The 25,015-nt window shown below is 44.6% G+C and overlaps 2 protein-coding genes across 5 annotated transcripts in view; one reads left to right on the top strand and one right to left on the bottom strand.

Annotated features, from left to right (window-relative positions):
• CCNYL1 (cyclin Y like 1) overlaps positions 1–9,898 on the top strand; it is a 36,856-nt gene extending 26,958 nt beyond the window's left edge. Inside the window, exons 6-8 of one of the 2 annotated variants that reach the window (XM_005907037.3) lie at positions 2,868–3,034; positions 6,289–6,451; positions 7,705–9,898. In XM_005907037.3, the coding sequence (XP_005907099.1) occupies positions 2,868–3,034; positions 6,289–6,451; positions 7,705–7,821 (447 nt within the window). In that variant the 3' untranslated portion in view covers positions 7,822–9,898. The remainder of the gene's footprint in view (positions 1–2,867; positions 3,035–6,288; positions 6,452–7,704) is intronic. The other variant, XM_070387556.1, reaches the window with a different exon arrangement.
• Positions 9,899–12,608: 2,710 nt separating this feature from the next.
• On the bottom strand, positions 12,609–22,459 carry FZD5 (frizzled class receptor 5). Of its 3 annotated transcripts, XM_070387543.1 has the most exons (3): positions 22,343–22,459; positions 21,785–22,105; positions 12,609–21,497 (listed from the first exon to the last, which is right to left on the bottom strand). In XM_070387543.1, the coding sequence occupies exon 3, from the start codon at positions 21,247–21,249 to the stop codon at positions 19,492–19,494; it is 1,758 nt and encodes a 585-aa protein (XP_070243644.1). In that variant the 5' UTR covers positions 21,250–21,497; positions 21,785–22,105; positions 22,343–22,459; the 3' UTR covers positions 12,609–19,491. The 3 variants fall into 3 exon arrangements, with proteins under 3 accessions (XP_070243644.1, XP_070243641.1, XP_070243651.1); XM_070387540.1 differs by having other exon boundaries at positions 21,785–22,423; XM_070387550.1 differs by having other exon boundaries at positions 12,609–21,483; positions 21,785–22,423.
• Positions 22,460–25,015: the final 2,556 nt, after the last annotated feature.

Here is a 25,015-nt window from a genome sequence, read left to right as displayed (position 1 = left end):
GCCCGATGGACCTGTGAAACAGCAGAGTGACAGTGTCTAGCAGTCATTTGACTGTATGGGATTGTAGCCTGAAGCTGAGCGAGAGGCAGGGAATTACGTATAGCTGTTCAAATGCAGAGAAAGTACGTTAAATAAAAATTGAGGAGAAGATAGATCTGTGGGGACTATCAGCACTTATGGACACATCCCCAGAGGAGTGGCCAGAGTGGTAGGAAACCCAGGAGAGAATCACAAGAGGTGATTGAAGGAGAAGAGCGTGATGCACATGCTGAGTGCTGCCAAGGAGTTCCTCAGGGCATACACACACACCAAATACCTACCTGTGTCACGGTTCTAAGTGCTGGGGATAGAGGAGAGTTCTTGCCTTTATGAAGTAAGTATAGCAGACATAAACAAAGGGTGTTTGTGTTTTTTTGTATTAAGTTTTTATTGGAGTATGGTTGATTTACAGTGTTGTGTACAGCAGAGTATAAGACTTTTTAAATGAGTATTTTTTAAAAGATGACTATTTCAAGTAGTACTGAAAGCTAGAAAGAGAAAGCAAGGTAAAGGGATAAAGAGATTAGAGAGGCTTCCCTGGTGGCTCAGACAGTAAACAATCTGCCTGCAGTGCAGGAGACCAGGGTTCCTGGTTTGGAATCCCTGGTTTGGGAAGATCCCCTGGAGAAGGGAGTGGCAACCCACTGTAATATTCTTGCCTGGAGAATTCCCCATGGACAGAAGAGCCAGACGGGTCCATGGGGTTACACAGTCAGACACGACTGACTGACTTAACGCGTGCACGCTAGAAAGACCAGAAAGAGCTTCTTTACAGAGCTGAGATCTGAACCAGGACCTGGCTGGACTGAGGAAGATGAGGGGCACTGATCCCACAGGCAGAGGGGTAGACCACAAGGCACTGAGACAGGATCAGCCAGGTGGCCACTGTGACCAGAGTAGGGAGTGAGGGAAAGAGCACAGGTGTTGAGCTCACAGAAGGACGATGGCATCTCACACAGGGCCTCGTAACTTGCAGGCCACAGAAGTTATCTATGTGATGGGAAAGCCCTGGCAGATAACCTAAAGTCTGTCCTGGCTGCTCTGGGGAGAACAGACTGTGGTTGGCAGTCAGTGGAAGCAGAGAAGTTAGGAGGCAATGGTAGTGATACAAGTCAGAAGTGATGGACAGAAGAGCAGAGCCATCAGGTGACCAGTGAAACGGAGATAAGAATTCCGAACAGATTGGAGTGAGATAACTCAAGTGGAGGTTTTTGGTCCCAGCAGCCAGGCGTGTGGCAGTGTCTTCAGCTCTGAGGGCAGGCTTGGGGAGTGGGGCATTGTGATGAAGAGCTCTGGTGGTAGGAAGGCAGCAGTGACTCTGCCTGAGTAGTTTCAGTGGAGCAGTGGTGGCCAGGGGCAGACTAAAGTGGGATGAGGAGAGGATGGATCATGAGGAGCCAGCCTCAGGACATTTCCTGAGGGAAGTGTTCTAAGGGGTGGTGAGGGGATGGGCTGAGAATATGTAAGAGAACATTGGAGAAAATCTCTGACAGAGAGGGGGTTGTTCAAGAACAGATGAATTGTGGGAACAGTGTTCTGCAGAAATGAGAAATGGGACTGACTGCATTCATAGAAGAGTTAGCTTCAGGAAAAAGAAAGATGTCACTTCCACTGAGACGGGAGGGCAAGTGGTATAAATGAGACCAAGTTTGCCTTTAGTAAAGGTGAGAGGAAACTGAGGGATTGCCCCTAAGGTTGAACTGCCTCTATTAGTGCCATAAAGTAGAGAGGTGGACCCTGTAGGGAGATTCGTTCTTAATACTGGAGCGTGCTGAGTTCTCTGGGGAACAGGGGCAGAATTTCACTAAGGGTGTATAATCTCAGTAACTGTGTTTGAAACAGTTGAGTTTGGAGAGCTTTGGCAGATTTGAGCTGTCAATCTGATAACATACTCTGATAAAAACTGGACGTTTTTCTTTTTGTCAAATGGCATATATTCTCTTCTGCAGAGGTAACACCATCACCAACAACTGTCTTTAAACTTTACTCAGCTGTTAACTTGGTCCGGTTCTTTATCGAATAGCCATTTGACACATATAAAAGAAGCCATGAAGTCATCCCACAAACTACCTGGCAGATTTAGAGGAGCCCCAGGGATTCAGACACTGGCAGCTCTTAACCACCTCAGAACCAAACAAATTGACTAAGTTGCAGAATATGTAAGACGAATTATGAAATAATGGAGATGTGAAAAATGGGGGATATGAAAAAAAATGCTCTTTGTATGCATGAGTCTTCCTTAAAAAGGCACTAAATGTGGTAATGTAAAGCTGCTTTGTACTGCCTGTCCTGCTGTGCCACACAGCAGCCACTGGGAGGCTCTCTTGACCACCAGTTATCATCTTCAAGTTCATCCTCTGAAGAGAAGATAAAGAACTGCTCAGTCTTACCAGAGTTTTACATACTCAAGCTTTATGTAAAATTGCCACGTACCCACCACCAGTATGGTAGGTACATTGCGCACGGTAGGCGCTCAAGCATTTACTGAACGGTTGAATTGATGCTGGGCTATATGTGCTGCCTTTTGCAAGTGGGAAAGTAATAACACAATGCCTGTCTTTAGAATGCCCTTTGCTGAGATGTCCTTTCATTCCTGTGACCAAAATTGGGTTGGAAATTCACATGGGCAGAGTAGAAATACCAGACTAACAGAAATACCTGCCTTACAACTGTGACCTGGCCTTTGGCCTTGGCTGGCCGAGCAAAAGTCTCTGTAGAACCAAAGAATAAAAGACATGTTAAAACAGATGAAATCTATCATTCCTAATAATTCTTATCACAGCCCTTAAACTGAACTAAAATCAAAGATCAGTCCTCTACTTTTGCAGGTTTACTTAGAAAGGCTTTTAACTTATGCTGAGATCGACATTTGCCCCACTAACTGGAAAAGAATTGTTTTGGGAGCCATTCTTCTTGCCTCCAAGGTTTGGGACGATCAGGCTGTTTGGAATGTGGACTACTGCCAGATCCTCAAGGACATTACAGTTGAGGACATGTGAGTTTGTAAGGTTACGGTGAACTGTCTAACCATTTTCCAATACCTCATTTGCTCCCATAAAGTTTACATCTTAAGAAATGTTACATTTTAAGAAAGGTTACATTGTGCAGAGAGCTGAGTTAGGTATAAATATAAAATTAGACTCTTGTCTAGCTGTAGTATAACCATTTGTATTTCCCATCATTAATTAGTTAAATCTTGGTGTGTTATTGTAATATTCTGCTTGATAAATTGAAATTACTTTTTGATGGTTTTTGCCAAACATTTTACAAGCTCACTACCAGAACAACATGATGCAGTAAATAATTTCACATCTTTCTTAAAGCTGTCTACCGGTCCAGTCCGTTTTTAAGAGGCACATGTCTGGCCTTGGAAGTTAAGTGGTCACTGCTGAGGTCTTAGCACCTCCAGACTACTGAGAGGTTATAACTTCAACTTGAGTCACACGTTGTACGTTTGTTTTTGCAGGTCTTTTCTTCTTTTGTAATCTGAGGTTGTATCTAAGGTTCTATTGTTACAGAAACCATGATGTACAGATAACCACACAGGTTTCAGATCTCTGTGTTCTCTCTCCTCCGCTGTTAGGAGTGTTCCCCATGTTTAGAAATAGAGGTCTGCTGAGTTAGGAAACTCCTTTGTTCAGGTAGCCCAGGAAGTGTCACTGGGGCCTCACCCGGAGCACTCAGCAACCACAGCAGCACTTGATGGGGCCTTGAGTTAACTTGGGGGGTTCCTCACAGATGGCATGCTCACATGGGCATGAAACATCAGGCTTCCAGTCTGGCTGAGGGGAAGGCCCCGAAGGTGGGAGGCAGCAGGAACCAGAGAGGTATTTGCAGAAGACTCTAGAAGTGCTCACTTGACAGCGAAAATGTCCTTGTGGGTGGCATTTAGGAAAACGTAAAGGTGTACCTCTTTATTATAGTGAACAGCAGAGGACGATCAAGGTCACGGCAGGCAGTGGCAAGAGTTTGTTTTTGTTACCTTTGCCCCTGACTCTCAATTCAGAATTACCGAAGTGCATATTTACACTGAAGCAAAGAAGCTTGTGACTAAGAGAAGGGACCAGTGATTGTTGGTAGCTGTCAAAGTGACTTTTGGTGAAAATGTCCACTTTGGTGGTAAAAAGTGTCATGGTGATGTTGCTGGTAGCCACCGTAGTGTTATGGCAGATAATTCGAGATGAGTACAAGTACTTTTGGAAGTTGTAGAAACGAAAGTGACATCGAGCACCACTATCATCCATCTCTAAACTGGTTCCTTGAAGGAAGGGAAATGTGTAATCATAAACACCAGGCCTGCCATGATGGCAGCTGAAATTTTCTCAGAACCTACAACTAAGCTGATGGGGGCTCTGGGTCCAATTAGAGCATCAGAGAACATGCAGGGAAGTGTGTGGGTGTTCATAGATGTGAGCCCAGTAGCACTGATGGCAGTGTCTAGCTACAGGAAGAAGCTAATTGCAAACAGCACTTTTCTGTGTAAAACAGAATCACCAGGAGCTGTGTTTGTAATAGGCTGCTTTTGTTTATGATCTTTGGAAACTGGAAAGCATTACAACCAAGTGTTCAAGTCACATTTGTCTCATCCCCCTGCTGTTTGTAATGGTCTCATTTTGAGTCTAAATTGAAAAATTGGCATCTGTCAGCTTTTCCTTAAAAGTTTTCAAACATCCATGTATCTTGTTTGAATATATTTCCCTTCAAAAGAATAAGTTAAACTGAGCAGCTGCTGTTCAGAAAATTTGCTGCGCCTATAAATGGCATGCTCTTCAGTCATCTAGTCATTTAAAAAACAACAGCCAAAAAAAAAAAAATGCAGAAGATACGTATTCTGTAGGCCTAATGCTTTTTTCTTCAGTAAGTAAAGCTCTGTTAATAGACATGTTAATCCTATGAAGTACTGTATTTCCACACAATTAAAATGTATTAGTAGAAGAGAATATAAAAGGGATAGTGAAGTGCATTTATTCCTGTAGTAAATTAAGTCCTGATTAGCTGATTATCAAAACATTATCTGATTTACATTTCTATAGACTTACGGCCATTTGAACAGGAAATTAATTTTGGAGGTAGGTTCAGTTAGGTTTAAAGTTAAACAAATGAGAAACCTCATTTCTGCTCACACTGTGCTCTCCACACAGGAGAACATCAAGCATTTGATGACTTATCCAATGGATAAAATATTAACACTTTAAAACCAGGAAACAAATATATTGAAAAATAAGTCACTCTCATTTGTCTGGGTATTTGTCATTTTTATATAATTAACTCTTTAAAGTGATTGCTGTGAAAGTGGTAAGACTTACTCTGATTTTCTTTACTTAAACATTAGACAAGCAAATGACTGTGTATGGTCCCATAGCAAAGACCTGCCCCCAGCACCCTACTTTCCCACTTCATTGAATTCGCCCCCTGTGTGTGTGTGCACCTTCTGTCTTAGCTAGGGGCGGATGGAGCACAGGGGAAACTGCTCCATCAGAGGTCATACGCTCAATGCGTTTAGTCTAGCCCAGACGTCTACCCTTAATCCTGCTGCCTCCCATAGCTTAAAAAGTGTATCCCATCCTGTCCCAGGAACACCTTCTCATCCTACTGGGGTTAAGAGGAACAGAAACTTGCATTCTGCCCTTTGCCACAGTCCCCTGTACTGGGGCAGGGGGAGGGGATTCCCTTTCCCATCGAGTGTAGCTTATTTATTTATTTATCTGAGATGAATCCTTGTTGCCTCAAGAGTCTTCTCCCCTCAGAGATAATAGCAGTGGCTCTCCATGGCTCCATTTGTTGCCGTGGTGATGTGCTTACTCCTTTTGTTGGCGTGTCTCTACTTCAATAAGCCCCTTCCTGTTATCGGCCCGGTGAAAATGTCTGCAAGTTCTCCAGAGCTAATAAACAGCATACATCATTCCTTTCATCTGATGACTATAGCGGGGCCTTGTGAGTGAGCGTGGAGCATGAATGCACGGCTGCACTAATGGGACTCTGAAGAATGAGCCCCCGAGTCAGCAGCACGGGTGCATAAGAGGGCCGTAACCTCTCCCCCCTGTCCCAAACTCAAAGTGCCAGGACGCAGAAAGAACCACAAATAGCTGTACCTTGTTGGAGCATTAGTGTATTAATCCAGCTGGGGAGCCATTATTTGTTTCAAAACAGTATTTAGAGCTGCTGTAGTGGCTCAGAATGGGGTTTCTGAAGATAGCCCAGTTGACTAAAATTGTCCTATGTTGGTTTTGTCTTGTCCTCCTCCCCCAGGAATGAGATGGAAAGGCACTTTCTGGAGCTCCTTCAGTTTAATATTAATGTTCCCGCCAGTGTTTATGCCAAATACTACTTTGACCTTCGCTCCTTAGCAGATGACAACAACCTGAATTTTCTATTTGCTCCTCTTAGCAAAGAAAGAGCACAGAACCTAGAGGTAAGACTGTGGAATCACTCACTGGGTTTTCTGTCAGCCACCAAAGCCAACATCTGTGGCTAACTTACACTAAGCAGTGACTAGGAAAATGAAAAGCTGTTAAATTAACAGTTTGAAGAGCTTATTAACCCGTTGGCATCTTATTCCCTGTGTCTTTTATGGGTTAGGGATCTCACATTGTTTTTTTAAAAAAATTACAGATATTCTCTCTTCTGGAACCATAATTCAGAATATTTTAAATCAGATTTAATCTGTTCTTAATGGTTTTCCATTTGAACTTCCACACTTAACTAGAGAAGGAAATGGCAACCCACTGCAGTATTCTTGCCTGGAGAATCCCATGGACGGAGAAGCCTGGTGGGCTACAGTCCACGGGGTCACAAAGAGTCTGACATGACTGAGCAACTTAACTTTCATTTACATATAACCATACAGGCATAATTTCTTTATAATTGTATCCTTAAATCATATGTACATTGATAATCTACTTACCACTCTTAACTGTCTTAGCTTGCAGTGTGTGTCCCGTGAGTTTATTAGACCAGAAGCATCGGTTGCTAACCTGCGAGACCTGTACTTGGAAATTACAATGTGGGTTCAGAAACAGGATGTAGAAAGTACATGGGTTTTTAATGGAAATGGTAACATACATGGGATGAAGTAATTTGTAGTGGTGATTTGAAGTAGCTTGTGATTTCTGGTGGGTATACAGCAAAATTTACAACTGAAATGAATACATATAAAACTGACACTTTTCTGGTACCTTGGTACTTTGGAATAAGACGTTTTTCCATGGTAATTTACATGCATGTGAGCACCTTGTAGTGCTTCATCATTAGACCTTTCTTGCCTTCAACACACCTACCTCATTAAAATTTTCTTAGAGTGTGTAGTAAATAATGAAGACTGAATAGAAGTTGAATAGCTGGGTAAAGACTGATTTTGCTCAGGTGTGTTCATTATGTTTAAGGATCTAGTATGTAGGTAACATCATATTGCTGTTAGACGGGGCCTATTTTGGGAACCCAGTTTTTAAATAAGTTCCCCCCTGCCCCAGCAATCTCATCATAGCCCTTCAGAGATATTACCTTAGGGAATCAGCAGTGTAGATATGAGCTATCCAAAGTAGCAGTAACTGTGAACCTAAATGAATGCAGATGTGTGGCTTATCAATGATGCTTTCTTTTTTTAAGGTTGGAACTTTTTTTTTTTTCCCTAAATATACCTATGTTCTATCTGATTGACTTTCTTAGGCCATCTCCAGATTGTGTGAAGACAAATACAAAGACTTGTGCAGAGTTGCTGTGAGAAGGTCTTTCAGCGCTGATAATTTCATTGGTATTCAGCGCTCCAACGCCATCCTCTCATAAACAGAGAGAGGTGAGGGGTTGTAACACCATGAACCCCTCGTAACAAGGACTGGAGAAATACCACCTCTCCTGCTCAGAAACCAGCAGTTAGTATTTTCACCTAACAGAAAGACACTGAATTCAAGACTCACGACAGCAAGGATTATGGTCATAGGAAAAAACTGGACTTGTCAATGCAACACACTCTTCTGTCCTTTTTAATGTAAACAGAGTTACAAAAACCACTCCAAAGCCAAAAGCTCCCCACCCACCCACAGATATTTGCTTACTATGTAGGCCAATAACTGTGAACTATGTGAGGTTTTTTTAAATAGTTTAAATTTTTAGACTTTAAAGACACTAACTATATAACTTACTTTTTCCTATTTTTCTCGCCCATATTGCTGCATATTCCTTTAGAATCAGTGCAGTATTACTATTTGAACATGGGACTCCTAACAACTCATAAAGCCACTTAGGAACAGACTGTTGTAGCATTGTTAGGTTTTGAAGGATTCTTCCTCCCTACTATTTCATTGAAGCTGCTAGTCATTTTTGGCAATCAGTTTAAACCAAAAAGCTGCTGAATAACACTTGTCATTCAAATTTTTTGCAAACACTACTTATTAGCATATTAGCATGTTTGGGATCATAAGCAGAGAAAGTATGTTGTTACCTACTTCTATTGGGTCCGTGCTGTGTTTCTTGTTAACTCTAATGGTGCTTCTCATTTTCTGACGATTTTCCTCTTTGTTAAATACTTGTATTAAAGGATATTTTCATAATTCCAGCCGACCTGTTAGTCCAGGAATAAGCAGATAGTGAAATAGGTGTCCCAAAAGTCTTGGTGCAATTTTAAGCTTTAATACAGTGTGTGTGGACACTCCAGGACACTGCCGCAGAAGTATAAATGCTACAGACACAAAGCATCACTTGAAAGTTTACTTGAATTTCTTCTAAACTCATTTAATTTTATAAATCTTAGATGTTAAGCTTTTAATTTTAATTTTTTGTTTCAACCCCTCTTGAAGATGGCAAACAATGGGCTGAAACAAAAAAGTAAAATTAAGAGCTTAATGTTTAAAATTTACAAAACTGAATGAATTGAGAAGGAATTCAAGTGGACTCTCAGGTGATGTTTTGTAAGTTTGTAGCATTTATGCTTCTACAAGTATCAGAGCTTCAGATTGCACACAGACTTCAGGAGGGCATCTTGTGTCTTTATAGACCTGGCGCCTCTTTTTAAAATAGTCCTTTGCCTGCGTGGGCTGTTTATCTGCTTGAGCACCGAAGTTTCTTTTTTCTAGATTTGGTAAAGGAATTATGAACAACAGCATTAATTCTCCTGTAATAAATTGAAAGGAATTGGACCCTAATCGGACACAACTGAGCAACTTCTCTTTCACCTTTCACTTTCATGCATTGGAGAAGGAAATGGCAACCCACTCCAGTGTTCTTGCCTGGAGAATCCCAGGGACGGGGGAGCCTGGTGGGCTGCCGTCTCTGGGGTCACACAGAGTCGGACAAATTGAAGTGACGCCGCAGCAGCAGCGATAGGAAAGTAAGTGATATGAAACAGCTTTTCTATCCTGTGTGTTGACCTGGCTGTAGGTGTGTTGTGTTATTTGAGGAAAGATAAATCTTAGGAACCCTTACCTCAGGCTTTTTAAAACACAGGGTACCACTTAGCCACCAGGAAGCCCATTAAAAGACAGGGAGGTCCAGTAATCAGTCTTTTAGGAAATTGGTAATGATGTCACCTAAACTTGAAACATTAAAAAAAAAGTGTTCTCAACTATGTAAAATCTTTCTCCTCCTACCTTCTCAAATGTAATCCTAGGAATTTTGCCTGTCAACAAAGCATTTCTGGGCCAGAAATACTTTCTCTCTCTATAGCAAGGCTTCACATTATATTGAGTGCCACAGGTTCCATCATTTTTAAAGGACACAGACATAAATGATAAATAATAGATATAAAAATATTACAATCTACCACCTCAAAAAATATTGTTTATGGAGCTTGGAGATTCAAGTATTGATTGCAGTTTTATTTTGAAAAGAATGCTACAACTTATGTGGTTTTTCTTCCTCATGTTTATATTAAAAGAAAAGCTAATAAACTCTATTTTAATTAAAATACATGGCTGCTGTGTAACTTCTCACTGTTCACATAACATTGTGGTTCTGCCTAGCTCAAATGTTTTCAATCAGCTCTGATAGTCAGGCCTTGAAGCATTTTCCGACTGACCATTCAAAAGTTGTTTTGACCGTTGCCTTTAGTTAAGAGGCAGGCATTTATTTCTTTGGCTTATGTTCTTTTCAACCAGAAGATAATTTAGTACACTTAAAATCACTGGCTGTAGTGCTCCGTGGCATAGTGCATTAGATGGCACTTTGGAATTGTGTGTTATTGTACCAAAAGGAAAAAGCACTTTGCAAGATAAAAGGTAAAACACAGAAAGAAAGGAATTAAAGAAATACTGTTGAATCAGAACATGAGTTATTTGAGGACATAAAGCCATTGAACAGGAAAGAAAATGGAAGAAGAGGAAGTAGATTTGCGGTTGTTATAAAGAGGGTGACTTTTAAACAAGCCATGTAATATACAAAATCACCATAAGGTTTCTTTAAGACCCTAGTCACCGCCCTCGAGCAGTATTCCATCACTCCTGATAGTATTGCTGTGTTTTCATCCACCTTAATTCACTACTTAAGGTCAGATCTTTTAACTTTATTCTTGATAGGCTGTTGATTAGGAGAAATGATCTGAATTAGTGCAGAAGGAGAGAAAAACTATTGCAAATCACTAAGATAGTTTGTACCGTGTAATAATATGCCAGTTACTAAGTAGAAATGCTGACATACCTGGAGTGGTCAAAGGTTAAAAAAAAGTAGGGGTGGGAACATTGCTTGGACACAACTGTAGCTTCAAGACAAGTTAGTAGAATCACTAAAAATTGCTCTTTCAGTGTTAATTCTAGAGACAATAACAGCCATTTTGATAAATGGGGGAAACTTAAAGATTTAAACCACTGAAAGTAGGTTCTCAAATACTACAGGGTATGGAAACTAGTTCCTAGGGGCAATAGGGTAGCTTTGAGATACTAGGAAGGGTTTATTCCCTAAAGTACTAAGACTATAAAAGAAAACCTCAACTCAAATTTATTTTCATTTTTAGTTTTTGGAATATACTGACAGTGCAATTTTAACTGGAATACTGTGAACTGAACTTTATAAGGAAAAGACAAAAAGGTTTCAAGTCTATGTTTGAACCAAATGAAACTGTCATTTTTCTACATTAAACTCACGTGGTTCACCCTAAGACCACTTAGGGCCCAGTGCTTCTGAGAAGTTTTTTCCATCCTGTATTAGATTCTGTCATGACCCTATTCTACCACGTCTACTCCTAAAGCACCCTGTATGCCCATTATTGAAATTCAACATTACTAAATCCTGGTTTTATAACAGCTGGTTTCATTTGTTAGTTTTCCCATTCTATAAAATATACCATTACTTGATTTTTTTTTAAGTGCTGAAGTCAGTATTTCCTGGAAAATAATTCACTATATTTTAGGTTATACAATGTTTTTGGAAGTGTTTACCTACAGCATGTAGGTTACCTGAACTCTTTGATCACACAAGCCTTCTAACCACATGTAAAGTGACTAGGACTGTTCCCTCACCCAGAAGCTGTCATCTTTGAGTACAGAGCTACTTGGTAAAGCACTCGACAGCTGGCAGAGCCTCTCTCAGGCAAGTACTAGTTTCTATGCAGAATCTGTAGATTATACCTAGCATCAAGGATTAGATCACCTAAAATCTTAACTGTCAGCTTAGCAACCTGGCCATCCTGACTGCCAGGAAAATATAAATCCAGGAGCGCTTCAGCAGTCTGGTCGCTTGTACACAGGTGCAGTCTGTATGGTTCCTGAGTCTATTTTAAATGGGTTTGGCAGATGAGAGAACATTTACTTAATGTGAAACAAATTTTAAGAATACCAGTTTGTGGTTTAGGATCTCTAGGATGCAGAAAGAACTAGGAAAGTGAAATAGAAATTAAGAGGAATCCAGAGTCAAATGAAAAGTGGTTAACATTCTTTAAAAAAGGCTCAGGTTAGGTGATTATTGTAAGTGTGAAGGGAGCTAGTAATTTGAATATTAGAAAAATCCAGTGACAGCCTCAGAACCTAAGGTCCTCAAGAATGTGTCCATGTCTACTCAGATTGTTCTTTCTCTTAAAACATCTATTCCTTCATCATAGCATTCTCATTTCCAACCTTGTAGCTCTCCAGACAGTGGCCCTGTATTTCCTCACTGTGGGAACTGACTCTTCCAAAGGCAGAGATTCAGTGTTTGGTCACCTCCCACTGGCCTCTCTCAAGAGGATCATCTCAGCTTCACCCTCTGACTTTCTGCTAGTGCCCAATGTGGCAGTGCTTGATGCTGGTTACTACTATGATCCATTTCCAAAGCCTTAGCAGCAGGTTCCAGGAAATACAGGATTTATGTGGCTCACAGGCCAACTCGTCCCTGTGATCCCCTTTAATCAACTACGTGGGCCCTCCTCAAGGTGCTGGTGCCCCACTTGCTGCACTCAGTCCCCTGACCTGCCCACAATTCTAGATGCATCTCCTCAGGCTAAGCAGCAACCCCACGTTCCAAACCCCACAACTTCTTTTAACTTGCGTTAGGAACAGATGCCTCACTCTTAAAGTAACCCCTCTCATCCAACGGAGGCAATTCCATCCCAACTCTTAAAATCAAACTTCTATATCCAACCCCATCCCCTCCCCTCACCAATTTATTCCGCTTCAAAATTGCATTCATCTTCCCAACATGAGGATAGAGCAATTTGACCTTGCTTGGTCCTTTACGTGTCCTAGTATTTCACAAGATGTGGTCCCCAGACCATCTGCCTCATAGGCTGAAAGCCTGTAAGAAATGAGTAGAATCCTGGAACAGATAAAGAAACTGGAAAATCTGGTGAGATCCAAATGAAGTCTAGTTAATATGATAATCTTGACTTCAGTTTAACAAAAGTGCTATGATAATATGTTAATATTAGGGCAAGATGTATATATTTTTGCAACTTCTCTGTAAACCTAAAATAATTCTACTAAAAAGCAAACAAAACAAAAAGACCCACTTCCTGGACCCTAGACTAAACAAATCTCAATTTCTGGAGCAAAGCCAGGAAATCTACATTTCTAATAGGAACCCCCAATGATTCTCACACAGACCCAAACTTGAAAACTAGTCTTTTTCTCTTCCATTCCATGCCTGAATGGCTGCTTCCTCTTTTTATTGATACTTACCTTAACCTGGTTTAATCATTCAGATCCTCTCAACTCTAAAATATAAATACTATCATTATCCCCCTTTCACAGATGAGAAAGTACTAAGATGAGAGTACTAAAAGGTTAAGTAATCTGTCTAGGATCAAGCAGCCCATGATGGATGGAGCTGGAATTTGAGTCCCTTGTCAGTCTAGCTCCCAAATCTATGCATAGAACAATTCTACTGCCTCTCATTCTGTTGAACGTGACCAATTAAAGAGCTCTGAAACTAAACCACTAAAGCATTATGACCTATTTCTCTAGCCACCTAACAGGCCCCTTTTCTACTGCTGGGGAATAAGCAACGAGAAAGCACTGGGAAGATGTGTCAACTATGGAGACCTGTATGGGGAAGGCACAGTGGCTTTTCTACCAGGATCCAGCTCAACTGCTGTATTTTCTATTCTCTCAAATGCCCTAATGTGTACCAATCTAACAATGCTCATCATACTCACTTTGACACTACATTCTCTCAGGTTTGCTAAGCATCTGTCCATATTGTCAGGGAAGTGGCAACTTTAAATCAACTTACAATAGGTCCTCTGTATCCACAGGTTCTGATCAGTGGATTCAATCAACCACAGGTTGGAAATACTTGGGGAAAAAATATCAGAAAGTTCCGAAGAATAAAACTTTAATTTGCTGCATACCACCAACCATTTGCATTATACTTAAAACAGCTCCTTACTGAGGATTTGTATTAGGTATTAGAAGTAATCTAGATTTCGGAGAAGCCAATGGCACCCCACTCCAGTACTCTTGTCTGGAAAATCCCATGGACGGAGGAGCCTGGTAGGCTGCAGTCCATGGGGTCACGAAGAGTCGGACACGACTGAGCAACTTCACTTTCACTTTTCACTTTCATGCATTGGAGAAGGAAATGGCAACCCACTCGTGTTCTTGCCTGGAGAATCCCAGAGACGGGGGAGCCTGGTGGGCTGCCATCTTTGGGGTCACACAGAATCGGACACGACTGAAGCGACTTAGCAGCAGCAGCAGACATGATTTAAAGTATATGGGAGGAGGCAGGGGGAAGATGGAAGGGCTGTGTGTAGGTTATATGGAAATATTGTACCATTTTATATAAAGGACTTAAGCATCTGTGGATTTTGGTATTTGAGGGAGGGAAAGTTCCTGGAACCAATTCTCCACAAATACAGAGGAAGAATATATATCTGTTTATCTGAGCTCCCTGACTGGTGTTTAGACCTTAATGAAAGTGTTAGTTGCTCAGTCATGTCCAACTCTTTGTGACCCCATGGACTATAGCCCGAGAGGCTCCTCTGTCCATGGAATTCTCCAGGCAAGAATACTGGAGTAGGTTGCCATTTCCTTCTCCAGGGGATCTTCCAGACCCAGGGATTGAACCCAGGTCTCCAGCATTGCAGGCAGATACTTTACCCCCTGAGCCACCTGGGAAGCCTGAATACCAAGTTGTAAATCTAATGATAAAGTTTGGGGAGCTTACGACTGCCAAGCAGGCACAGAGAACAGCACCACTTGCATCCAAATTGCTTCAGCAGAGTCTAGACAGAGCTGACAAAACAGAACACAATGTCAGGCAGTGTCTCTGTTCTTGTGTATTTCCTTTCATTTCTTCAAGTGAATCATAAAACAATCACAGGATTGGCAGGAGAAACCTAAGAAGTATATTCAAGTAAAACATGTTTTCATTAGTTCTGCTTCTGTGATTGGAATTTGTTTGATTTTATTATCAATAAAAAGGTTGCCACTCATATCTGAGAAATATGATAGTTAGAATCCACATAGCACCTTCAGCCAGCACATGCTCATTCATGTCCAACTCTGAGATGCCCTGGACTGTGTAGCCCACCAGGCTCCTCTGTCCTTGGAATTTTTCAGGCAAGAACACTGGAATGGTTTGCCATTTCCTACTCCAGGGAATCACTTAGAAAGCAGTGTGTCTCTTTGTAAAAGCATGAGGAGAAAAATACTTGTATAGCATCTTTTTATTTACTTTACCATTGCTTTAATGCACTTTAAAATTTATCTACATTAATTGGGAACAAAGAAACAAAAATAGACATTTCTTTGTTTTTCATAAATAACTACTCTCCATATTTGATAAAAATCTCAAACCATTATTTTAGCTTCCCACAAATATAATACATACAGATTTTTTTTCTGAAATAGTGTCAGCAAATTAAGTACCTTGAAACTAACAACCACATACAACTGCTGTTCTTCTGACTTCCAGGAACAAAACAAAAACAAAAAACTTCGTATCAAGATGCTCTGGGTTTCCTTTTGTTAGTGTTAAGAGATTCAGAATTATAATCATCTGCCAGTAATAATTTATAGATTTGAGTTGATTGTCTACAAATAAAATACCACTGGCGTTGCTTTATGAGTTCTGGATTTGACATGACATCGACGATACCTCATGGGACAGGCAGTACACATGTGTGGAAATCAGAAAAAGTAATGAATGCCCTGCGCTCGAACTGCTGACTCGGTATGTGCCTCATTTGGCTCAGTAATAAATTCACCTGCACCAAACCCGTATCAAAAGTCACTAAATCTCCCATATATATAATATATATTATTTATATACACCCACAACACATACACACTATACATACAGTTTGTAACAACATGAAGTAATATTGTCTTCAAATAATGTACCACAGACATTATCCTGGCTGAAATAAATCCTGTAATTGTCATCAAGCTGCTAGAAGCTTTTGAGAGTTCTGAGTCAGGTTACTTAGTTACTTTCATCCTGCCTACCCTTCACCCTGCTTTCATGTGTTGGTAGCTTTTTCTTTCAGAACCACCCTCCTCAACCCAGGCAGATTTCTTTCCCAGGATCACTTGATTGGACTTTGGAGGCAAGAAAGGGCACGCAGAGGGAGCAGGCAATTCTCAGCCACTGCACCTCACACCTGCCTCGATTTGTGATGTTCTCTGTCCTGTTGGCCCCATTCGGTGTTAGAAAGCAGTGATTCAAAGCTTTGTCCCTCCTACCCCCCTTGGTCTTTCTGTAGAGCACAAAAGTGAAAGAAGCCTCTTTAGCAGGGGTGGCAGTTCATTAAAATATACAACTACATTTCCTAGCTCTGGGGTTCCCATTCTGTACTTGAGACTGCAGGTCACGGATGCTGTTATTAAGGTTCGGTGTGGGATCCATGAGGTTTCCTCCTGGCAGCCGGTGTCAGGATTAGTGCAGCCCTAACCCAGGAGGAAAGGGCCTAATGAATACCAACTTGGAAACAGTGCTGTTGGCACATTATTTAAGCCTGTACATGCGCACGTGACACACAACACACACACGGGCCCGTCGTTGGAAATGACCGCAAGAAAATATGACCAAGGTTTGCAAGGATAAACCGATAAGGCACCAAGAGAACTTTCTTCCAGTCAATTTAGACAGCTTCAAAATGTGAGGTTAATAATACATATTAAAAAGACTTCCTAAGTCTCTTTGTCAACTGATTCACTGATAGGTCACATATTAGTTCCTTCTAAACCTTTACCCTCCTATCTATGATGAGAGACATTCCTTAAAATTGAACCGTGAAAGGGACAGCCCAAAAGCGGTATATGAATGAGACTAAACTGGGCCTTAAATCCTCATTAAAATCAGAGCTAGCTCTGAAGAAGTTGCTAAACTACCTCACAACCTTTCATTTTATAATTGTTTTCATGAGTATGGATTGTCTGCCTAATGAAAATAAAAATCAGGAGAAAATCGAGTACGGGATGGAAACAGGGTGAGCATAAATACATGGATTTCTCTGCCTGGGTAGGGGGAGGGGTGGTTGATGCAAGACTTCAGGAAGCAGGTGGGCTTAATCTTTGAGAGAAGGGAGAGCAGGGGTTAGAGAGAGAGACTTGAAAACAGGCAACGCCAAGAACTGGGATGAACCTAAAAAACCTCCAGTGCATTACCTCTATTCTTGCTCTTTGCCTTAGTATCCTTTCTCTTAACCGTCTTACATTCTTTTTTAAAGTAAATTGGTTGTTCTTTTTAGGTTTGGTATGTTGCCAAAATAAAAAAAATAATTGTTTTAAAAGTAAGAATTAAATCACTTCAACCACATCCTCTCACAACTTTTAGATAAATTCTGCATCATCTTTACATTCTTCCACACACAAAAAAAAAGAGAAAGAGGAACAACCCAAATTAGACACAATGACTGAAGGCAGCAGAATAATCTATGTACTTTCTGGGAAGAGGTCAAGATGATCAGAAAAGGTCCTCATTTGAAAAACAGGAGAGGACCTGGCCCTCAGGCAGGGGATCTATTTCAAGGTTCTAAGAAGCTGCAGAATAAGTAGAGGAATTAGATGTGCAAAAAGTTCTGTAGCTAGGTGTACCAGGTTTTGTCAAATATACTGAAATTTAATTTTGATTTAGATGAGTGTGTAAGAGCAGTGCATTTTTATAAACATGAACAGCCTTTGAAAGTTCATGAAAACTGTTAACATCATGCTTCTTTCCACCAGCATAGCGCTTAAATCCACTGTGGAAAATATATACGTCTTTACTTAATATCCATAAAGTAAAACCTGACCTGGGCTTAAATCTTACTTTTCCAACTTTGGTATAAATGAAGTGCAAATCTTTATTCCCAAATTTTAATTACATTTGCCATTTTAGCTTCTTAAATTTAGTCCCGAGTATTTTACTGTAAAATGCAGTTTCACTCCCTTCCCCAGCTATAGCCTCACACTCTTCTTGAATGAATGAATGGTTAAACAGATTAGGAGAGCAAACAGCATTTTTAACAGTAAAGTGTGTGTGTGTGTAGTGTGTGTACGTGTGTATTCAACAATACGCAGGCTTTCATATATGAATGAGGGAATGGTTCAACAGATTAGAAAAGCAAACAGAATTCTCTAACAGTAAAGTGTGTGAGGGTGTGCTCACCAATATATAGGCTTTCTCAGAAGAGGAGGAAAAGAAACATGTATTGAGGTGGGGTGGGGAAAACAGCTTTCCTTTTGCTACACCGATCCACGTTTCTAAAGCTTAAGCAAGTGTGTTATGGTCTCAGTTGTTGTCAGAGGCTGCAGAGAGCAGTGTCTCGCTGCTTTTGAAATATCTGGCTGTAATCTAGTCCAAAGTCCAGGGACACTCATTTTCCCTCATTGCTGCCAATGTTTGTTCACAGGTAGCCAGCCTCCCTCCTACCCCACCCCCCTTTCAAGCACCTCATTCAAGGATGGGTGTGGTTTCTAATCACAGCTCTCCAGGAGAGGACGAATAAGAAAAGCAAAAGGACTGTTTAACATGATAAAGGAGGTGGGATGGGGGTGGAGCAGATAAGAGAAGTGCTGGAAATTTACTTAATTACAGGAGGTATATCCAGTTTAGTCCTTAAATGTAAAAAGGAGCCCCCTTCAGCTCTATCAGTAAGTACTCTCAGAAGAAGGAAGTGGGTTCATTTTTACCAAAATATAACACAAGTTGTTTGTTTTTTAAAAGTAAGATCACTGGAGTCTATTAACAACCACCCACTCCTCCAGCACAAAGCTGCCATCTTAACAGTCTAGTATTGAAGTTCAACCAATCACCATCCCTTAGGTTAGCACTATTCCAAACATTTATTCTGGACACTTACAATGCTACCTCTAAGTCATTCAAGCAAAGCTGGCACTGTTAAGAATGAGAATGATTACAAGTACTACGGAAAAGAAACCCAAGCTTGCTAAACAAAGCTAGGACACACACAGAAACTCTGAACACTTCCTAACCTTGTCACTTTCCGGAGGCCCCAGACCCATTATGCTTCCTCTCCTCAGTGTGACTTAGGGTGTCCCCCCGTAAGTTAGGGAAAGGGTCAAGCAGCTCACCGTAAAGCATCTGGGACACTTTAAGCAGTGGAAGGAGAAGTAAGCTGGAGAAGCCCACGGGACAACTTCCCGGTCACAGCAACCTGAACTTTCACTGTTCACATTATTTTTAAAGACACAAGTATAGGAAATACATTTTCCCAATTGAGACCACACAGTTCAGAGAAACCTGAACCAAGCGGAACTTCATTATAATGCCAACCTTAGGATTGTAAAGCCCCCACAAAGCAAAGGTAAATTTTGTTGCCAAAATGCAACAAAGTTAAAAATTAAGAAAACGACATATAAATTAAAAACAGGGTTTCCCTCGAAAAGGCAGGAAGATAGAGCAGACATCAGCTGAGCCCCTCTGAGAAGTCCTGGGACAGGTGCCCCCCTGGAAACAGCCTCTTCCCTCCTCTCTCCAAGTTGCCCCAGGAGGGGGCGTCAGCACCATGAAGGTAAACGGAAGTGACCTTGGCAAAGCTACCAAACAAAAACAACCTAGCTCCCTCAACTCCCGCCCGGCTCCCGGTCCCTTGGCCTCCTCCTCCTCCTACACGTGCGACAGTGACACCTGCTTGTGGTAGGCGGCGGCGGGGCCGGGGGGCCCGGTCCTGCCCGTGAGCGCGGCGCTTGCCTCGGCGTAGTCCCCCGCGGCCGTGGCGCCGCCGCTCTTGTGGCCCCGCCGCGGACGGCAGCAGCAGCGGCTGGTGAAGCGTCGCCATGACTCCACAGTCTTGCCGGACCAAATCCAGACGCCTGACGTGATGCCCACCACGAGGCACATGAAATACTTAAGCATGAGCACCCAGTACTCGGGCTTGGCGCGCGGCTGGCCGGAGTCCGGGCCCGGGCACGCGCACGTGAGCGCGGCCTCCCAGCTCTCGCGATAGTGCTGTTCGTACAGGTAGCAGGCCACCACGATGCTGGCAGGCACCGTGTAGAGCAGCGTGAAGATGCCGATGCGGATCATGAGCTTCTCCAGCTTGTCCGTCTTGGTGCCGCCCTGCTTGATGACGCTGCGGATGCGGAAGAGTGACACGAAGCCCGCCAGGAGGAAGAGCGTGCCCACCAGCAGGTACAGCACCAGCGGGCCCAGCACGAAGCCGCGCAGCGAGTTCAGGTTCTGGTTCCCCACGTAGCAGATGCCGGCCACCGGGTCCCCGTCCACGGAGCTCAGGGCCAGCGCGGTGATGGACTTGACGCTGGGGATGAGCCACGCGGCCAGGTGGAAGTACTGCGCGTAGCCCGCGATGGCCTCGTTGCCCCACTTCATGCCGGCCGCCAAGAACCAGGTGAGCGATAGGATGACCCACCAGATGGAGCTGGCCATGCCAAAGAAGTAGACCAGCAGGAAGACGACAGTGCATAGCGCAGGGCCCGTTGTCTCGTAGTGGATGTGGCTGTGCTCGCGGCTGCAGGCGACGCTAGCATGGCCCACGACCAGGCGCACCAGGAAGCCCAGCGACACGCAAAGGTAGCAGGCTGACAGGAAAATGATGGGGCGCTCCGGGTAGCGGAAGCGTTCCATGTCTATGAGGAAGGTGGCCACCGTGGTGGAGGTGGAGATGAAGCACAGCACAGACCACAGGCCGATCCAGAAGGTGGCGAACGTGCGCTCGTCGGGGCTGAAGGACGGCTGGTAGCAGGGCACCGCGCAGTTGGGTACCTGGCCCGTCCGCACCTTGTTGTAAAGCGGGTGTGACTCCTTCAGAATGGGCACGAAGGGCTCGCGGCACTTGCACACCGACGGGCCCCCGGCGGCGCAGTCGTTCCCCGAGGCCGGCGACCCCGGCAGGCCCGAGAGTGTGGGCTTGACCGGGAAGGGCCTGGGGGGAGCCGTGGTGGCCTCGCTGCGGTTGTAATCCATGCACAGGACCTCGGCGTCGCGGCCCAGCACCGGGAGGCGGTCGCAGCTCATGCGTTCCGGCCAGGCAAAGCCGTACTGGCGCATGAGCGGGGAGCAGCCGGCTTTGGCGCGCTCGCACACCGAGCGGCAGGGCGGCAGCGGCTTGTGGTAGTCCGGCAGGCAGATGGGCGTGTACATGGAGCACAGGAAAAAACGCAGGTCCGGAGAGCAGTGGATCTCCACCAGCGGCCAAAACTGGTGCACCTCCAGGCCCGCCTCGTCCTGCGTGTCGTGGTTGAACTGGTTGGGCATGTGCGTCAGGTTGTAGCCGATGCCGCGGCACATGGGCACTGTGATCTCCTGGCACGCCGGGGCCTTGGAGGCGGCGGCCGCCCTGCCCACCAGCTGCGCCAGGAGCAGCAGCAGCAGCGAAGGCGGCGCGGACGGGTCAGGCCGAGCCATAGCCCCCTCCCTCCCCGCGTCTCCCGCAGCCCGCGCGGGGCCAGCTCAGGCAGGAGGAAACCGGGATCGGAGCTTCCCTCTCCGCGGACTTGTGTGGCGCCTGGGCTGGCAACCTGTTGGTTTCTTTTTCAAGAAATCCGTCCAAAGACCAACTGTTTCGGGAAGGCGCTGCCTCCGCAGGAGCGCTCAGCTCTTCGCTGGACAGGGCTGGAGAGGGACGATTAAGCTCCGATTCTGGGGAAAAAGCTCTTTAAGAAAAAAAAAGTGGGGGAGAAGAAAAATGGCAACCACTCCCAATTAGAGGGGCGTCAACGGTACAATCCCCTCAAGCGGTCTCCAAATCTCTAAGTTAACCTTTCTCCTTTCCCTCCCCTCCACCTCCTGGAACACAACTACAGACTCCCCGTCCCTCACCCTGCCTCCTTTTTCCCTGGGCCTGCCAGGCTGCACCCCGAAGGCACAGCGCTCAGCCCCCCAGGAAAAGGGCTGAGGGACAGGGAAAGGACGGGGAGAAGGGGAAGACGCGGGCTCTCACCTCCGAGAATCCCGAGAGAAGCAGAGAGTCCGTAGCCAGCCTGGGTCCCCCGTCTCTGGGACACTCCACGTTTCTCAGAGACGGACTGGCATCAGGAAAGTTTGGCGAGAGGCTGGGTATCCGAGGAAGCAGCACATGGCAGCAGGTGGGGGCGTCTCAGAGAGGGGGTCGCCCCCTGAACGAGGTCGCCGCAGACTGGTCACTCGCCCTCTCCTCCTCCGGGGCCCCCTGCATGATCCGGGCGGGAGTAGGGCGGGGACAGGCCGTGCGTTCCACCAGGGTCCGGGAGCCGGACGGAGGGGCGAGTGCGCCTGGCTGCACCTGGGCGAGAGGAAGGCGACTGGCGGATCCTGCCGCCTCACAGCACCGCGAGCAGCCAGCGCTGGCCCTGCCGGGACCGCACGGTGCGCGCCCGCCGCCGCGTCCCGCCCGCCCGCCGCTCGCCTCCTCCCCTGCAGGGGGCTCCGCGCTCCAAGCGGACTCCTGGGGGCGGTGGCGGCGCTCCCGGGACGAGCAGGGCTCGGCTCCTCCCCCGCACTCTAACACCCTTTCGCCCACCTCCGCCGGGTATTGAACTGCACGCGGCGGCGGTGGCCACAGCAGAGTCACGGTCGCGGGCGGACTGGCCTCTCCCGCCCCGCCCGGGTCACCTGCTTCTAATGCCCGCCGGGAGACTCCGCCCCAGCCCCGCCCCTTCGCGCTGGGGCTCGGTTGGTGGGCCGCCCCGCCACACTCTCCATGCGTCCCCGCCCACTGCCCCGCCGGCTCGGCCTCTCCCCAGGCGCCCTTGGGTCCAGCCCGGAGCGGGTAGCCGAGGAGCGCGGGCCAATCGCCGGCCGGGAAGCTGTGGAGGGCGGGGCGAATGCTAATCACGCCTTCTTGAGACCCTGAGCGGGAAACCCTGGCTAGAAGTCCCTCCCGAGTTCTCTGCTGATCCCCACTTATGCGGGGCTCACTTTCCCGTAATGTTCTAGCTTATGAACCCTTGCTTCCAGGGCACCTACCAGATCTCTTCTCTGCAGCTAAGTACCCTTAGAGTCCAGCGCTTGTTTAAAAGACTGCTCAAAGACTCACTCTTAACCGTGGCACCTGTCTCCGCTCTGCGCCGCCCTCACACCAGGTGAGCTCAGATTTAGAGGAACAAATGCTTACCGAGTCCCTACTGTGTCGGACAGCGCGTTAGTCATTCACATCTTAATACAGGACGTCTCAGATCTTTAAAATAATTCTATGAATCAGACACTCCTTACAGGTGAAGAACAGAGTTTAGAAACTTGACCAAGGCAACCGAACTAATGTTAATGACCCCCAAGAAAACCACAAAGAAATGTTGTTCAGCGCGGTATTCCGAGCGCCTGGCGCAGAGTAGGCACTCAAATGGGAAACCCGGGATTCGAATCCAGATAGTTGGGCCGCGACATCCACAATTTTTACCACCTCTTTCCCCTCCCCGCCCCCATATTCTACCGGTTATCTCCCAGGCTTTAACCTTTACTTTTGCATTTCGTAACAAAATCTTACTGTTGCAACAAGAAAGTAATTTTCTTTCCGTCTTTGGAAGACTCCAAACATGTTAGTCCTTTATCAGTTTATCGGGTTAAAAATCCAGGCAGTTCCGAAGCTGCCTGCAGAGAAAAGCAACACTGGCTCCGGGCAGTGTAATGGGCAGGGGCTGTACCCCCTCCCCCTCGACCCGCCCCCGTCGCTCCCCCGGGCTACCCACTGCTTCACGGTGAGGCCGACCGCCGCCGGGGATCTGGGGCATACGAAGCAGCGGGTGCCCACGGGAAGACCTGCTGGGCTCCCCCAACCACTGGGACGCACTGTGGCGCTCTCCAGATGGGTTATTATGCTGCAAGTTTTAAATGTCCTAAAAATGCCTCTTTTCTACGTGTTCTAATTAGGTTGGAAGACTGAGGTGTTTAGCATTCTTGAAATTCATTCACACGCTTACAAAGAGGGTTTGAATTGTTTCCCTTTCCCCGACCCCTTCCTTCTACTGGGAAGAAGGCGGAAAAAAAAGGCAGGAGGGCCTGAGTTCTCAAAGTACTCAGAACTGGACTAAAGGACCGAGACACACCGCGGCTATTGTCGTTCTTGTGTCCTGGATCCCACTTACATAGACTGGGAAACTAAATTGCAGAACAGTCCTCTCCTCCCTGCTTATCAACAAGACTTGTAATGAAGAATATGTGTATTAATTCCAGGCTCAAAGTTAAATATCAATCGCTTCACAAACATCAAAACTATTAATAAATACGTTTAAAATGTATATTACTTATTTCATTCCCTGTGATTGTACCTGTGCTTATATTTTGTTTGTTTGTTTGTTTTGGGGAACTACTTGGCAGTCAATGTCGGCAAACATCCCAGGGTTGAAAGCAGTGGGAGTTTTCAGCTATGGAATAGCAATCAAAAAGAAAGGGAAACCCTCAGTGGAAAGTATGCACAGATTGTGAACATGCCAAGAGAGGCTGCCTCATTCTGTGGCCTTTATGCAACGTGTGTATTATTGGGGATGGACAAGTGTTGGCTAATAATAAAAATTATTTGAAGTTGGAGAATGTTAATCACTCATGCTGGAATTTGGCCAGAATACATGTGTTATTTCACTTGGTTCTGACTCAAAGGATGTTATCTCCTAGTCTGTAAACTTTTCCCTTCTCAGTCAACAGGGAAATGTTATTTTTGCTTGGAGATCTCTAATAATAGTATTGTAATAGTAGTAACAGTGGGAAAACTTTGCCAAAAGAAAGTTACTTTGCATTGTATAGCTTTTCGTGTCATTTGAATTTTTGCTTTTTCACCTATATTACCTCACTTTAAAGGCAGTTTAAAATATGCTGTTTAACATGAGTTAGGTGCTACCTAATTCATTTCAGTTAGCTCATTTAATCCTCACAACAATCAGATGGAATTGGCACCATAATGACTTGCTTGAAATTACGTATTTAGTCCACGGAAAGAACAGAAATCTTGATTTTTTTCTCCTGAGTAATAGTTATTGTTTAACAAACTGGAAAACACGAAATTATTTTTAAAGATGCAATTTTTAAGCAACTAGAACATTGCCATGCCTTTTCACCTATTAATTCACTCATCTGTCTTCCATCTAACCATCCATCCATCTATCCATCCATTTAAAAGCATCAAATTTCTGAGTTGAAGACACTACTGCTATATTAAACATGTTACTCCAAAGTGAAATTTATGAGATTCAACTTAAATTAT

The sequence above is a fragment of the Bos mutus genome, chromosome 2, assembly GCF_027580195.1.
Source record: "Bos mutus isolate GX-2022 chromosome 2, NWIPB_WYAK_1.1, whole genome shotgun sequence".
In the NCBI taxonomy this organism is placed as follows: Eukaryota; Metazoa; Chordata; class Mammalia; order Artiodactyla; family Bovidae; genus Bos; species Bos mutus.
Note: the sequence above shows the minus strand (reverse complement) of the source record. Positions and strands in the feature narration are given on the sequence as shown.